Source organism: Akebia trifoliata, chromosome 13 (genome assembly GCF_017979445.1).
Source record: "Akebia trifoliata isolate Shusen 1 chromosome 13, ASM1797944v1, whole genome shotgun sequence".
Classification (NCBI taxonomy): domain Eukaryota; kingdom Viridiplantae; phylum Streptophyta; class Magnoliopsida; order Ranunculales; family Lardizabalaceae; genus Akebia; species Akebia trifoliata.
The window spans coordinates 8,062,916-8,080,038 of record NC_141387.1 but is presented as its reverse complement, the minus strand read 5'-3'; the positions used below and the strand labels follow the sequence as shown (position 1 = coordinate 8,080,038).

Below are 17,123 nucleotides of genomic sequence, written 5' to 3'. Positions count from 1 at the left end.
AAGACCGGTTTTTCTCTCTCCTCTTTCTCTCTCCTCAACATTTAAAAAAAAATCGAATTTTTTTTAAATACCGGTCATTCAAAGACTTCATCAAAAATTTCATATTCCAAGTTACAAGTTTTAATTTTTTCGATTTGCAATATTCAACAACCATTTTCGATAAAGTCAATTATCAATTTAGATAATAAAAAAATTTTAATTGATATTTTTGACAAAGGAAGTTGGGAATATATATTAAATAATAATCAAAATTCCCAAAGTATAATATTTTTTTATGGTACATCATGAAAATATTAGAACGTATCAATCAAATTATGATCAAAATGGGTCTAGTTCATCAAATCAATATCTAAATACTAATATCGACCATAATATTGCGTACGATTCAAATGAAAATAATGTTATAATATAAAATGATTTCGAGTGATGTAGATGCATTTATTGTTAGCTTGATATCTTGATTTTGTTCAAAGATCTTGATATCTTGATTTTGTTTAAATTTTGATCTAGTCTAGACCCACACTTTCATCATTTGTTATAAAAGAAAAAAAAAATGGAAAAAACTATTTTATTTACCTTTAATTGATGTATGTCGACGTCAAAATCTCAAACGAAATCCAGAAAAGGAAAATTTGCAAGGAAAAAGCGAGTGAAAGTACATCGACATTTTAAGTACCGAAGAAAAAAATTTAATTTTAAATTTTCGGCACTTTAAGTGTTGAAAATCTTGATATCTTAATTTTGTTTAAATTTTGATCTAGATCTAGGTCTATACTTTCATGATTTGTTATAAAAAGAAAAAAAAATGAAAAATACTATTTTATTTACCTTTAATTTATGTGTGTTGACGCCGAAATCTCGGACGAAATCAAGATCTTTGAATGACCGGTATTTAAAAAAAATTTGATTTTTTTTTAAATGTTAAGGAGAGAGAAGTGAAAAGAGAGAAAAATCGGTCTTTGAATGACCGGTATTTAAAAAAATTTTGATTTTTTTTTTAAATGTTGAGGAGAGAGAAAGATGATAGAAAAGTGAAGAGAGAGAAAAATCGGTCTTTGAATGGCCGGTATTTAAAAAAATTTGATTTTTTTTTTAAATGTTGAGGAAAGAGAAAGATGATAGAAAAGTGAAGAGAGAGAAAAATCAGTCTTTGAATGATCGGATTTGTATCTTTTTTCTAATTTTTTAAAACTTAGATTATTTTTGATAAATAATTTTTTTTTTTATTGATATTTTTGATAATTTCCCCAAAAGTTATTAGAATTTAACTTTGTGGCATCTGATCATGTTTTTGGATGTCACAAGAAACTTTCTTTATTTACTTTAGTAAGGAAAGTATTTTTCTTCTAAGAATACTCCAAATTTTATTTCAATTTCTCTTTATATCTCTTTCCAAGAATACCTATTCAACTTTATATATTGCATTTTCTTTTATCCCCTGTTTTCAATAACACCCCTCCAATTTTATTATTTTTCCTCTTTTACCCTTAATCCTGAAGAAGATGTTCGTTCCACGGGCAAACCCTTAATTTGGTTTGATCAAATTTTTTTTGCCCAAACTCAAACCAGAATCCTAGATAATTTTCATCCCAAGTAATTTTCCCTATAAAATAAGTAGCAGGTTGGACTAGACTGGGCTCTATTCAGCCCTTGTCCAACCAAATTTGACAGAAATTTTTTCATCTGTTCATACTTTGTAGGACTCATAAACCCTTTTTTTTTTTTTTCAGGTGGACCGGATCCGGATGGGTCGGGTTAATGGGCTTTTGGGCCCAAGGATTCCATCATTATTTCAAAAAAATTAAATAAGAAATAGAAGAAATTCAAAAAAAAAAAAAAAAAGAAAAAAAGAAATAGAGAAGAAAAAGAAAGAAAAGAAATAGAGAAGAAAAAGAAAGAAAAATTTCCCACTACGAGGAGCCCATTCCATTACAGGAAAGAATCAAAGGCAGAGATCTTGCGCTCTGCACAAACACTTACATACAAGAGGAGCGGGAAAGAGTTTTTCTTTGTTTTTTTTTTTTTTTTTATATCTACAAAGTACTAATCTCCATGACTAAGAGTAAGAGGAAGCCCAGAAAGGCAATTCGCCCTAATTCCCAAACTCAAAACCCTAAAATGATCCTAGAAGAAGTAGAAGGAGAGGAGTTGCAGGTCGAAAACCCTAAAGTAATGGGAGAAGAAGCGTTCCAGATTCAAACACTTGAAACAATCGAAGAAGAAGAAGAAGCAGAACAAGAACAGTTGCAAATCCAAAACCCTAAAATGATCGAAGTAGAGGAAGAGTTACCAATTCGAAACCCTAGAATAGTCGAAGTAGAGGAAGAGTTGGTGATTCAGAACCCTAATTCGATCCCAGAAGACTTGCAGACTCAAAGTCACAATTTGATCGAAGAAGAGGAACAACAGGAAGTTGAAGAACAAGAAGGTATGATTCCTTCTCATTCTACTCTCTTTAATCTTCCTGATCCAGAAATTTCTACTCCTACCATCACCAATTTCTCTAGAAAGGTTTCCAAGAAGAAAAAAGCCATGAATCCAAGACAACGAGCGGCTCTAGAGAAGAAAATTCAGCTAATTAAGAAGAATCTGAAACCTATCCCTTTTGTTCCTAGTAAAACCCTAGATTTCTCCAAACACGAGAAGCTTTTCAGACGTCTAGGGTTATGGGATTTTGTTCATCTTGAATTTGATCGAGAGATCCGAAGTGATCTTCTTACCCTGCTTATTGCGAATTACAATTCTAGTTTACGTTATAGCACTGTGAATGATTGTCGAATCATGGTTAACCGAGCTGATCTTGCTCGAGCTCTAAAGCTTCCTGTGAAGAAAGATAAGAATGTGGCTGTGGAGAGTTTGGATTTGGATTCTGATGTGTTAAATGAAGAATCAATTGCATTTATTGGGGAATTCGTGTCGAATTGGATTCTTCTTCATGAGGATATGTGGATGATGCCAAACGAGGTTTTGACATGGACACGGTTTGTCAAAGAGAGGCAACCACATAAGGTTGATTGGCCTGGCTTGATATGGTTTATGGTGGAGAAGGAGCTGTCGCAGGCGCCTCAAATAGGGCCTTGTTATTATGCTTCACATTTGCAGTACTTGATGAAGTCTCAACGGGCTGATCTCTTCAAAGAAGAATGTACGTCGGAGGTTCCTATGGAGGAAGGAGAAGAAACCATTGATTTGAAGATGGGGAGTTTGGAAGATTTTGAGCGTCAAGAATCGGAGAAACAAAAAACTGAATTGAGTGTTGGGCATGATAAGAATGAGAGTGAACAGAAAGTTAGTGATGACACCGATGAGGGTGTTATGGACTTCCATGACTGCAAGGAGGAACTTGGAGATCCTGCAGAGTGGCTTTTGGATGGAAAGAACAATATCGATGATCATTGCTTGAAACGTTGTAATCTAAATGAAGTTGAGGATTTGGAGGGTCGATGCATAAAAGAAGACAAAGAAGAGATTGAAAGGTATGGCCTTTCGTCGAAATGTACTACCATCGAGAGGTTAGCTTCTACTGACCTTCTTCAAGCAATGGAGACTTCGATTCCTTATAGCTTACCGATGGACCTCCATGATCATTCTCCTGGGGAATTTCTTCAATCGAGGGCTGACACCCATATGAATCTTGGTGGTCCGTCTATGTTCGGCAATGCTTGCAAGAGAGAGCTTAGTGAAGAGGATGCAACTCTTCATTCCTTCAATGATCACCCTAAGAGAATGCGGAACGATGGAGCTTGGGACCATAAATCAATGGACTTTGACTTGTGCTTGGAACAAATAAATAGTTGGGTGGGCAAAGCTAGAATGATGTATGCGATGAAAGATCAAGCGTGCAATAATGCCCATGTGAATCAGGAGTTTTTAATGTCTGAGCTACAACAAAGGGATGCAAACCTTCATAAATCCAGATGTGAAGTGCAAAAGAAAGAATCTGAGATTTATAAGCTTGAACATGAACTCCATGTCATGAGCAATCTATTAGAAGGTTATAGAAAGGCTTTGAAGGAAACCCGAAGGGCATTCTCCGAGTATAGAGAATGTTTTCCACATCCAGAGGAACCCCTTTATAGGGATGTTGGTGGGCCAGGTGGAATTGTTCTTAGCACCATGGAATTGGAAAAACAGCTCTTAGAGCAAGAGGAAGAAGAGAAGGTGCAGCGTTGCATGGTTGAGCAAAAGATCAAGGATTTCCAAGCTACTTGGTTTGGCAGGTTACAAGTATATCTAAACGACGTCATTCTGCTGAGTAAAAGGTTATTGGAGTTTGGGGAGGAATTCAAACTTCTTAAAGAAATAAGATTTGCAAAGATTAAGAGATCAGAAACATGAGAATGCATTCCCATGGAGGTATAAGTAGGACTGCACACAAGATCTTTTGATTTGATAATGTTGTCTTAGCTATAGCATGGTAGTTATCATGTACAAATGAACTTAGTTTCTTTCTTCACTGTGACATCAAGTTATGTACTTGTTTGTTTTGTATATCAATGTCTATATGAATGAATCTCTAAGTAGTTTCCTTGTGAGGAACTTTTTATTTATCTACACATGTTCCTTGTGGCAACTCATTTGGTTAGTTCCCCTTGGTTCGATGTTGAGGATATTTTTTTTTTCTTCGGAACATCTGTAGGTTTATTAGACAACTTAGAAAGATCACCTATTTGTTTTGTCATTTTCCATGCTAGTCAATTGTCATGTTTCAATCTATAACTACTGATGCTATATATCACAATGAGAATTGGAATTGAAGTTGTATGCATCATACTCTCTCTCCCCAACTTCCATTAATCTTCAGGAGGAACTTGAAGAAAGATAGCGACTTAAATTTGTCTCGGGTAGTAGTAGTCATAACTTATTGGTGGCTAATGGTTTTATTGGCATCTCATGTTTATTATAACAAACTGACTCATATTTGTGATGTTAGTGGCCAAATCCTTATGTTAGGGGTGTTGCACCCACTCCCAAACTTCGCTCTGGTGCTTTGAGATACGAACTTTTTCCAATCCGCTCCCAATATAATGGAACCTACTCCCAAAATGTTGGGAATCCACTCCATGAAAAACCATACTCTGTACACCATATAAATTACTTTTTTTTTCTTAAACAAACATTGATCCTTTGTCCTTAAAAACAGCAATCATATTATATATTACAACTAGAAGACAACAATTGTGTAATGGTGGAAAAAACTAAACCACAAGTGCATAATTCATCAAAGACGTTCAAAGTTGAAGAATTCTATTTTAATTGTTAAAAGCAACTTATCAAAAAATTGTTAAAAGCACGTTAATTGTTACTAATTGGAGGTTGTAAGAAAAAATAAAGTAATGCATTTAAAGATTTCGCCTATTGGAGCTACTCCTACATTTTTTCAAATGTGTTTCACATTTTATTTTGTCTTTTCTAATCTTTATAGTCACCAATCTCAACATCCTCATCTCTGCTACACTCAATTTATTAACTTGGATGCTTCTTGAGCACCCAAAAGTGTATTCAAATCTGCTATGCATGGTGATAAAGTATTAGAGAGAAGGGCTGGAAATTATCTACATTTAATTCGTGTGCTTGTGAATTAAATTTGAGACTTGTAGATAATGTTGTCTGGCACCTTAGATCGGAGTGGATGATGTGCATTTCTGGTATGAAGACCTTGGAAATGTGCGAATTTGTACACACTTGACATGACATCACATTCATACATTAATAATTTCGTCTTTGGTTGGAAAGCTTCATTCACGCACTAGTTAGACCAAGTTTTCTTATCATGTTACTTGGGAGATGGCATAATGTGTTTGTCAGCCAATAATGTATGGAAATAGTTGAGCTTCTCTCAAGTTTTAAGAGGTATGTTATTCAATTGGATAGCCTATCCATCACACCCAAATAATGTGTGGAGCATCTTATGAAATAGCAAAATATTTGTAATATACAGTTTGTTTATTCAGGTACATCTTATTGAGAATTTCCACTAAAGTTTTCAACCTCAAAATTAAGCAAAGTAAGATTTTTAAAATAGAAGATAATCAAACTTTTTAATAGAAAATTTTAGACCAAAGATGTGAATATTTTAAAATTAATTTAGCGTAAAGATAGAAGACCCTTGAAGATGAATGGTTTAAAAATAAAGTTATCCAATGATTTTTTTCTTAGTCGAGAGAAAAAAAAAAAAACAAGGGATGTGTCATTAATTTGATAAAACAGCTGGGCCATCGAAAATAAGGGGGTATCTTAAATAATTGTCAAACTTTAGGGGATATTTGCCAAAAGCCACAGGTACCACTCGGCTATCAAACCCACCCTAAGTCTTTTGAAAATTTTAAATTTGCTTCATATTTTGATTATTCACATGTTCCATCGTTAGCAAAAGTTGTTGGCAATATCAAATATGTTTTCTTAACCCATGGGCTCGAGTGAAATGGGTAGAAAATCACCAATCCAGCTAACTTTAGGGGTCGAAGTAGGCCAAGGGGTGGACTGTAAATTCATGGGTCATCACTCATGCTAGCTTTAACTCTGTATTCTAAGGTTCAAACCAGGGTTTTCTAGAGTTTTCCATGACTATATTAAGTTTACTTGACCATTAAATGTTCAACAATAATTCCAATTCTTTTCAGTCTAGACTATGACACTCATTTTTTCCAAACCAAACCATGGCCACACAATTTTCAAATACATAACTAAGAAATTTCTAAATAGAAAGACATATTCCTACCATGGTTATGGTTCAAAGTTTTCTTTCATTTCAGAATGTTAACGTAAAACACTTTTGTTCAACCAAAATATTGACCCTAGAATATTCAATATTTCGTGTTCAACATAGGTCATCTTCTCGCTCATTGCAAGGTGGTCCCTCGAGTTCCTTGTCCGAGAGTTGATTTTTTCTTTGGGGCACTTTTGTTCTACTTCCAAGAATTTTATTTATTAGGAAAAAAAAAAAAAACTCGATATATTTTGTTGATGTTTCGGATTGTTATACTCAAGATCTTGATTTCAAAATTTTTTTTTCCCCGGAAAGGATCGCCTTGAAATAAGGTTTTAATTGTTGATTTCAACTGTTGTGATGAACTAATGGTCATATACCTACAAAAATGTGGATCACTCGATTTTCTCCCAAGATATAAAATAAAAGTACTTTATATTGCTCTAAAAAGAAGAAAAAGAATTCATATTTATGGCCTTAGTAACTTCATATACCATATAAAATTAAATCCACGGAGAATATAAAAAGGGACCGACCAGTTGCACACCATCCATTACGAATTGCTCTCCATCACTTTAAAATTCCTCTTTGCACTCCATTTAGATGATTATACTTGAAAAATAATAGAAAAAATATTATACTCATTTTCTTCTTCTTCCCCAATCATGCTCATATAAATTATTGTTGGTTCAATTATTTTTGTATAGTCTAATTTATGTGCAAATATCACAAATCCCTTGTAATTGTCATGTATTCGGATTGATAAACTAAGGAAAGACTAGTTTAGGTGATTTTAAAGCTATTGCGAGGCTTATGAAACTCGTTGGAATCCATGTCGACACTTTGAACTAGTTTGTGATCAAGTAATTCCAAAAGATTAGATCTAAACATAGGCTCTTATCAATTTATAAAGAAAGCCTAACTACAGATGGGAAGACCAATACATTCAATTGGTGCCAACAGGAATTTGAGTAAAATCAATCAGAAGAAAAATACAACATGAACATTGAAGAAGCCATGGGAACATGAGTAATGAAGTGCAACTAGTAGGTTGAAATCAAAGTTTAAAAAATAAACTTTTTTTTTAAAGGTTAGATGCAAACAACAATTAGTGGTGTGCAACTAGTGCGTCCCATATAAAATATGGGTATGTTGCATTGTATTAAGATATAAAGCTCATACTTTCATAAATTATTATTTGAAATAATAATTATATAATTTATTTATGCTTAATTAAATATTATTGGAGTATATCATTTAGAGATCCCTCCTTAAAGCCATCATCACTGTTCATTCATCTCTCTTAAGCCAAAATCTTTGTAATGTTTAAATAACGTGTTTTAATATTTAATCGGGGAGTGATAAATAACTTAAGAAGTTTGTGTGCCAATAACAACTCTCTTTCTCAATCCACGAAGAAAAAGGATTGACTAAAACCTTTTTAATTCCCTTATTAATTTATTATTCAATTAAAGAATTCAATTTTTTTAGAAATACTATATCTTTTGACCCACATAAATTAAAATATTTAACAAACATGTGTAGAAGTACCAAAGTGTTCTTGCTCACTAGGAAAATTTTGCATGATTTCAATTATTCTATTGAGTTAAATTTTGAAAAGGTTTTATTCATATGAGTCGTGATAACTAGTCATTCTCCATCTATTTTAATCAAATTTTAAGTGAACTGTTGAACATATCATGGTTTAAAATCTCATTTCGTTCCGTTATTTTAATATTTAAAAACTCAAAACGATACAAAAACATTGTCAAAACATTACCAAAATATCCCAAGACATATGAGAAATTCGAAACATTAATTTCAACAATTAAAAACATATTTTAGAATAGACCAAGGTCAAATGACACATCATTCGGTCGAAAACACAGGGCTGAGATATCTCAAATATTTACAATACATGAGGGGAGCTCATCTCTCTCTCTCTCTCTCAAAATTGAATTGAGCTGAACGATACCGGAATGTTTCAATTTCATACTTGTTTCATCTCAGGATGCAGAAAAAATGTGACGCTTTGATCCTGTATTGAATTTTTGTGTTATGAAGTGTATTGCCAATGACACATTTGTTTCCCATGGATTAAGTCCAAACAACAAGGGTATTATGGATAATTATCCAAAGGATACCAGTTTCGTGTCAAAACCATGGTTTCGAATCTTGTCTGAGTCGCCTTGGTATTGTCTTGGTCTCGTCTGAGTTGCATGGTATCCTGTGAGATAATTGAGATGACTTAGACAAGATCATGAATATCTCATTCGAGTTAGTAAAACTTGATCGAGTTAACTGGGATTGTGTATATTATGATTAAAATAATTAACTTTTTAGGATTTAAATACATATTGTAGACACCCCATTTTTGTTTACACCAAGTCCGAGAGCACCAAAAATCTTTTGAAAATAGGCTTGATCTAAAGAAGTTCGTTAGAGATAACAAAAGGCCTCAGAGGCTCTTTAATTGAGGATTTCAGCCAGGTCGTGGTTAACCTATCGACTAAGCCATTTTTGGCCTAGTCCTTACCTTTACCCACGAATCCTTGTTTTTTTTTTTTTTTTTGTGCCTATGCTTCTCTTAAAGATCATTTGGTTAGATAATTTTGATGAGATGTGAGCATTGGAGTGCTCAAGATTTGTTTTAGGAAATGCCTAAGTAAACCCTATCATTAGCACCTTATTCCTCAAGAAAATCCCTTCTTTTTTACGTCTATGCCCTTACATTAGATTTCACATAGTAATTCTATAATTCTTCCACTCTTAATAACTTTGTCAACATTAGCAACTTTTCAAAAATACCAAAAACTTTTGTAATTTTTTGAGAATTTACCCAATAAAGTATTAGAGATATAATGGAAAAATCCATAAAGTTGCTTATTTTATAGGTTTATAGTAAAACTCAAACATGGAAGAGACTTTACAAAAACTTCATACATTAAAGGCTGAGATATCACGTACCTTATTAAAATTTTAATCTAATTATCCTTTATTGAATAATAATGAAAGTTAAAATTTTGAATTACTTAAAAAAAATTTAATTTCTTAAATCTTAATTATATTAATTATCATCCATTATTATTCTTTTTATTTCTCATTGACCGAGTTGAACCCTGGTTGACTTTCAGATTGGGTTTTGATCAATGAAGCAGAATTTCAGTTTGATCATGTTGAGGAAAATCTAGAGTACTTGATTCTATATGCACAAATATTGAATATAAACATGTAAATAAATTACTTGTATTATACCCTCAATAAAAATATCACTTACAAGTTGAATAAGAAAATAACACTCTATTAAGAAAAAAACACAACTTTTACAAACACTCACACTTTCTACAACTTCTCAAACTTGTTTTTCACAACTTGTTTGCTTACTACTTGATTCTCACGACTTGTTTTCTTACTACTTGATTGAAAATGAGAGAACTCACCCCTATTTATACTTGTGGCACCTCTTTGATTAATGGGTAGGATTGTGCTAACACATTTTTAATCTAATAGTTATAATTTGTCATCTAGAACTTTCCACAAAAATATCTATTAGTCTAGAATTTTTCACCAAAATATCTACTATTCTAGAATTTTATACTTTTCTCTTATTAAAAAAAAAAAAAAAAAACATCTAGAATTTTCTTTAAGAAGATTCTAGAAATTAGACTTGAGTAAAAAGTTTGGGCTCTTTCAATTGGGTTGGTGTTGGATTTTAATAGATCATCAGTTCGATTTTTAAAACATTGCCCAACAATGGTTGAAGTAATTCATATTAGCTTTTGATCTAGTAATTGTTAGCTCGCAGACCAACACCATTTTGACATGTGGCATTGATGACATAAGCAATAATAAGAGAATTTTTCTCTTTTACCCATGGTAAAAAATCGAAATTTCCTAATAAGATCATGTTGTGGCATTCAAAAATATGATCCAATACAAAAGTATTGTAGAGGATGAAATTCTATGAATTTCGGAAAAAAAAAAAAGTTATTTTTCACCATTATTTTTTAATTTTAAATTTAGGTGCTCGATAGCCGTCCATTTTCAACACTAGTGATTAAGCTCGAAAAAATTTGTTTTCTTTTACCATGAGATTTTTCGTGAAGTCTAGAGGTTGAGGTGTTTGATTGCCAATATGTTAATTCATGCGGATCCCACAATACTTTTTAAGATTTGAAATTTAAAAATAAAGATACCTGGGCAGTGGATGTGCGGGCAAGAGAAAAATTTTCTTATTATTATTTATATCAATCAGTGCCACATGTCAAAACGGTGTTTGCCTGTGAGTAAATTTTGCTCACAATGATGTGAGCAAATAATCACTCCATTAAATCCTTTGACTCTTCTACTTCAATTGGTTTATAAGTTTCCATCCAATTGAATTTCTCAACGTTAATACTTTTTTCAACTTGACCGAATCAGCATGCAATCTCTATAAATTAGAGTTTTTTTTTTCGTTTTGTTCCAATTATGAAAAACAAGCTCTAGACCTTCAAATTCCAAATGCCTCTCCCAATATCTGTCGCTGTTACTAAATTTTCTCTATCTAAATTCCTCTTCATCTTCTTCTACTTCTTCATTCTTCTCTCCCATGGAGGGATCACAACAGCCCAAAACAACAACAAAATTATGAACATTGGTGCCATTATCGACGCTAATTCCCGTATTGGAAGAGAAGAGAAGGTAGCCATGGAAATTGGAATCCAAGAATTTAACAACCGCCGGTCGAGCAACAATTACGAATTAGTCCTCCATATAAGCGACTCCGGTGGAGATCCCCTCAAAGCAGCCTCTGAAGGTAACATTTCTACCTAAAAACTTTAGTTATACTTATCTTTAACATCTCTAATTATTCCTCAATTTTGTGTGGGTGCAGCTAATAATCTCATTAAAGATAAACAAGTTCAAGCAATTATCGGTATGGAGACATGGCAGGAGGCGGCTTTAGTTGCTGAAGTAGGAAATCGAGCACAAGTACCTGTGATTTCTTTTACTACAGCCACTATTACTCCTCCCTTAACGTCTGTTCGATGGCCTTTCTTGGCTCGGATGGCTAGCAATGCTTCCCTCCAAATGAAATGTGTGGCTAACATTGTTGGCTCTTATGGGTGGCGTAAAGTCATTGTAATCTATGAAGATGATGCTTATGGTGGTGATACAGGTTACAATCATATTATTTTTACTTTTTTTTTTTTTTCGATCTATTATATTTCATAGAAATCGTATTAGGGTTCCCATAATTTATCCAATAACAATTGGAGAATTATTCCCTTGACACAGGCATTGTCACACTTCTCTCAGACGCTCTTCGAGATGTTGGTTCGGAGATCGAGTACTGGTTAGCTCTTCCACACTTTTCTTCTCATTCCGATCCAAAGAAAGTAATTCGAGAAGAACTAAAGAAGTTAAAGAGTAAGCAATCCAGAATCTTCATCGTTCACTCATCGATACAATTAGCTTCCCATATGTTTACAGAAGCAAAAGAAATGGATTTAATGGGAAAAGATTCTGTTTGGATAACTACAGACTCAATTACAAATGTCTTCGATGCCCTTAATTCATCGGTCATGTCTTCCATGGAAGGTGTTATAGGAATTAAATCCCACTTCTCGGAGACTACCCAATCTTTCCAAGACTTTTCGATCAAATTCAGAAAAAAATTTCGATCAGAATATCTAGATGAAGATATGTACGATCCAGGAATTTACACGTTAAGGGCTTATGATACCATTTCTAGTGTTGCAAGAGCAATGGAGAGACTTACCAACAATATTACTACCCCAAAAACATTGTTAAAAAATATTTTGTCGAGTAATTTTAGTGGTTTAAGTGGTGAAATTCGATTCGAAAGTGGTGAATTATCACAAAATCAGGTTTACCAGATTGTTAATGTGATCAAGAAGGGTTACATGGAGCTCAAATTATGGTCAATAGAATTGGGGTTTTGGGGAGAGAAAGGTGGGACCATGGAAGCATTGGGTAGAGTAGTGAATTGGCCAGAGGGCCTACTAGAGAGGCCCCCACGAAGATCGTTGATGCCTAGGGATTTAGAAAAGTTGAAGATTGGTATACCAAGAAGTCCCATATTTAAGAATTTTGTGATGGTGAAAGAGGGAGAGGAACCCACAGGCTTCTGCATTGATGTCTTCAAACAGGCTTTAGATCATCTCGGCTATGATTTACAATACGAGTTCAAGGCATTCAAGGGCACCTACGATGAACTAGTGGATCAGGTCCGTTATGAGGTGAGGATCATCAATCCTTAAACACTTGTTTTTAGTCTTTCTTTCTCTAAATCATGGTTTCAGTAATCATCCAATACCAAGATGTCTCGGGTGAGAGGTGAGTCATCTTGGATTCTTGATATCATTTGTGAACGAGACGAGATGATGGAAACATGCATCTTGGAATCTTTCATGAGCAAAAATGAGTCAAGATCAAAATTCGAGATTGAATTAAACTCCACGATTGTTTCATTTGTTTCTTTTACATGGCTCACAAACTTTTCTTTCTTGACTAGACCCATAGAGAATTTTAGGAATGATTTTTAGCATACTTTGACTTGTCTTACTGGAAGACTTACGACTTGGAAAATAATAGTTGACTTGTAATATGTAATTATTATTTTGTAGAAACCGTCATTTAACTCACAAGTATAACAATGATCCCTGGATCACGTTAGATTCTGATTCTAGATTTTAATTTTGAATTATCAATATAAAAACCGATTTTCATATTTTTTAAATCTCGTTAACTACATTATTGGGATATTTACGAAAAAGTGATCAACTTTTGATGAATTTATGATTCCGACTCACTGTTCATTTTAATTACCAAAACGTGAACGATAAAGAGGTTTTTAAAGAATTCGAGGCAAGTGTCCCCACCTCAATTCCCATCTATTTAAGAGGGGCGGCGTCTGACAAGATTTTAAGTTAATTGACCATAAAGACAGATTGAGACATAGGATTTTGATTTGAAGTGATTTCCATCAATCACTAGAACCCTAAGACTATATCCAATTAAATGCACGCGGATCTAAATTGGTTCACGCGTATTGGAGATTTCCGAAGTGATTTACAAGGTAACATTATTCTTGGTTAATCCGCTTCAATGGCACAAGATCGCCCATTAAAATTAATTATTAGAGAGCATGTTTTTGGTTCTTGAGATGCATGTGATTTCATGATCTTGGTTAATCATAGTTTTAGTGTTTATGAGGAATGGTTTAAAATATGTTTAAATCTCACAGATTTCAGAATCAAGAATCAAAATCTCATATTTTGTGATCCTGTTTTTCAGTTGTGATATTAAATATTGTATACCTAAGTGTAAAAAAAGTTGCATTATATATATATATATATATAAAGTTCTTTCTTCTCATTTTGTAGATTTCCAAGTCTGAATATAGAAGAATCATTTTATAATCTGGAACTAATTTTCAGATTCTAAGAATTGGATTAAGGCAAGAATTAATCGAATTCTAGATTCCAAAACAAACACCCTTCTAGTCAAATCAACTCGGTCAATCCAGTTGAGTTTTAGTAGTGTAATTTCCTGTAATTCACAAAATTAAATGTCATTTTGTAAGATTGGAGTGTTAAAAAGATGCTCATTTGACTTTAGAGGGACAACCTTATCTTGGGTAAGGGGTCAAATGATGGTCAATTTACCCATAATTTGTACTTATCACTGTTTGGGTCAAAATTGATTGTAGAAATTCGATGCGGTGGTGGGTGATGTGACGATCCTAGCCAGGCGATTTGAATACGTGGAATTCACTCAGCCTTATACTGAGTCGGGGTTATCGATGATCACCCCAGTGAAATCTTCTCAAAAGGCATGGTTGTTCTTGAAGCCCTTCACCATGGAAACGTGGTTAGTGACAGGCGCCGTCTTGATGTACACAATGTTCATAGTTTGGTTCTTGGAACATAGATCCAATCCAGAATTTAGAGGCCCATGGACGAGTCAACTCGGTACCGCATTGTGGTTCACCTTCTCTACTCTCTTCTTTGCACACAGTAAGTTATTTAAATTTCTAGTATGATGACACATTATTATGTTTAATCCAGAAAATACCAAGTTCTGATGGCATTGAGGCCCATGTGTTTAGACAATCAGAAAAGGAAAATGCTGGAATGACACTAATGGAGACACAAAGGTGACAAAATGATGCGGTGTCACGCACATAACCGTGGATGCTTTTTACTCGTATCTCGCAGAAAAGCATCTATGGTAATGTGCACGACAACATATCATTTTGTCACCTTTGTGTCTCCATTTGTGTCACCCCAGCACGACTCATCAGAAAATTTTGTCTTAGGATCAGACAATTAAATTAAATACTTTCTTTTTCTAAGGATAACCATCTTATTTTCTTATTATTTGCTCCATTTTTTTCCATTTCTTCTCAAAAAAATCTTTTTGATTTAGATTTCAGCTAAGGAGAGTGGTAATACCATAGACTTGAGATCAAAACCCTATTTTCACCCTCATCATATATTCTTTTATAAATACTAGAAGGTGGCATTTTTCAAACGCCAATGTTTCAAAGGGGAGTTTTTTTTTTTATCGGTGAGCTGGGGCTATAAAAGTCGGTGCCCACCCTCTTTTATTGAGAGGCTAAAGCCGAGAGAAATTACAAAGAAGATCTGCTGAAATAATAGAGCACAACTCAGCAGAATAAGAAGAGTTATCCAAAAGAATCAATCAACAGAATAATAGGGCACGTTTTCTAGCTAACCAAACAACAGTTCTATTAGATTCTTGCCAACCGAAGTCAAAACTAATATCCATGAGGTTGTGTCTTAAAGCTTGGATTTGACGAAGGAGGGTAATGTGTTTCTAGGAAGTATTCCAAGATGCTGAAATACTTTGAATGGCTAGCGTAGAGTCAGTTACTTTAGTGAATCTTTGTTGATGCAAAACCGAAAGACCTTGAAAAGTGGCCTCTAACACAATAGTTGTAATTTCAACATATTGAGACTTACCCATACCATAAATGCAGATGTTACCAAGGTAATCCCTCGCAACAAACCCATATGATATCCAGCCCCATTGGAAGATAAAGATCCTTTGGTATTCAGCTTTATAACACCAGAGCTTGGAGTAATCCATCTGATATTAACCTGATCTTTGCAAGTGAAACAGACCTTACAACCCCACGCCTCTAACAAATTCTTCTCATGGATGCTTGTGGAAATTTTTTTTACAACACCGCCACACGTCGTGGGATCTTGCAAAATGAATGACATCCAGATGTTGTAAAAAATCATTCTAACAAATAGTTGTCTCCCCATCTTGATATATATATATATATATATATATATATATATAATCCAAGTCTAGTCTATCCACCAAGCAATATATATATATATATGGTTTGGATCAGGTGACAATCCTTATTTCACAATCCACGTTGACAATCCTTTGTCTTATAGGGTTAGAGTTAGATCTCTATGATAAGAAGATCATCCTCATAGAAAATCAGCTCATTCTCAAACTTCTAACCCTATCAAAAATTGTTTACAATTTAACGATAAATGATAACGGTCGAGAATTCTTCAACTTATAAATCACTTTTGAAGAGGTTAGAAGTTTTATAATGGGCTGATTTTTGTGAGGCTGATTTTCTTACTATAATTATCATCCTCACAAAAAATCAGCACATTTCAAAACTTCTAACCCCATCAAAAGTTTTTTACAATTTAACGATGGTTGATAATTCTTCAACTTATAAATCATTTTTGATGGGTTTTGAAGTTTTAGAATAGGCTGAATTTTTGTGAGGATTATCTTCTTACCATAGATATCATCATCACAAAAAATCAGCACATTTAAAAACTTCTAACCCCATAAGAGAAAGGATTGTCACCAGATCTACTATACATATGGGAGCCGTTCGGGTGTTAACTATTTGACCAACAAGTTTTTGCCTACATGGGTTAGAAGTTTTGGAATGGGCTGATTTCTGGTGAAGATTGTCTCTATGATGAGAAGACCATCCTTACTAAAAATCAGTCCATTCCGAAACTTATAACCCCATTAAAAATTATTTACAAATAATGGATGGTCCACAATTCTTTCACTCATAAACATGAGGTTAGAAATTTTGAAATGGGCTGATTAATGGTGAGGATTATCTCCTTATTATAAAGATAATCTTCACCAAAAATCAATTCATTCCGAAACTTCCAACCCATGTAGGACCAAAAGTGTTGGCCAAATAGTTATTTACAATCTCTCTCTCTCTCTCTCTCTCTCTCTCTCCATATATATATAGGGAGTGGTTCGGAGGCCCTAAAGTCTGCCCAGTTTCGTGTCAAGTTTTTTAGTTCGTCAGATTGAGTTGTATCTGACGGTTTCGTTCAATTTGCTATTCATGGAGATCATCCGTATCGTATCCACAACC

At 33.8% G+C, this 17,123-nt stretch overlaps 2 protein-coding genes across 2 annotated transcripts; both read left to right on the top strand.

Annotated features, from left to right (window-relative positions):
* The first annotated feature begins 1,878 nt into the window (after positions 1-1,878).
* LOC147387681 (uncharacterized) lies at positions 1,879-4,550 on the top strand. Its single transcript, XM_086421276.1, has one exon. The coding sequence runs from the start codon at positions 2,053-2,055 to the stop codon at positions 4,336-4,338; it is 2,286 nt and encodes a 761-aa protein (XP_086277402.1). The 5' UTR covers positions 1,879-2,052; the 3' UTR covers positions 4,339-4,550.
* A 6,637-nt stretch (positions 4,551-11,187) lies between these two features.
* Positions 11,188-14,876, top strand: LOC147387680 (glutamate receptor 2.7-like). The gene is made up of 4 exons (XM_086421312.1): positions 11,188-11,507; positions 11,586-11,870; positions 11,990-12,954; positions 14,427-14,876. Exons 1-4 carry the CDS (start codon positions 11,213-11,215, stop codon positions 14,757-14,759), a joined length of 1,878 nt encoding a protein of 625 aa, XP_086277438.1. The 5' UTR covers positions 11,188-11,212; the 3' UTR covers positions 14,760-14,876.
* The last annotated feature ends 2,247 nt before the right edge of the window (positions 14,877-17,123 follow it).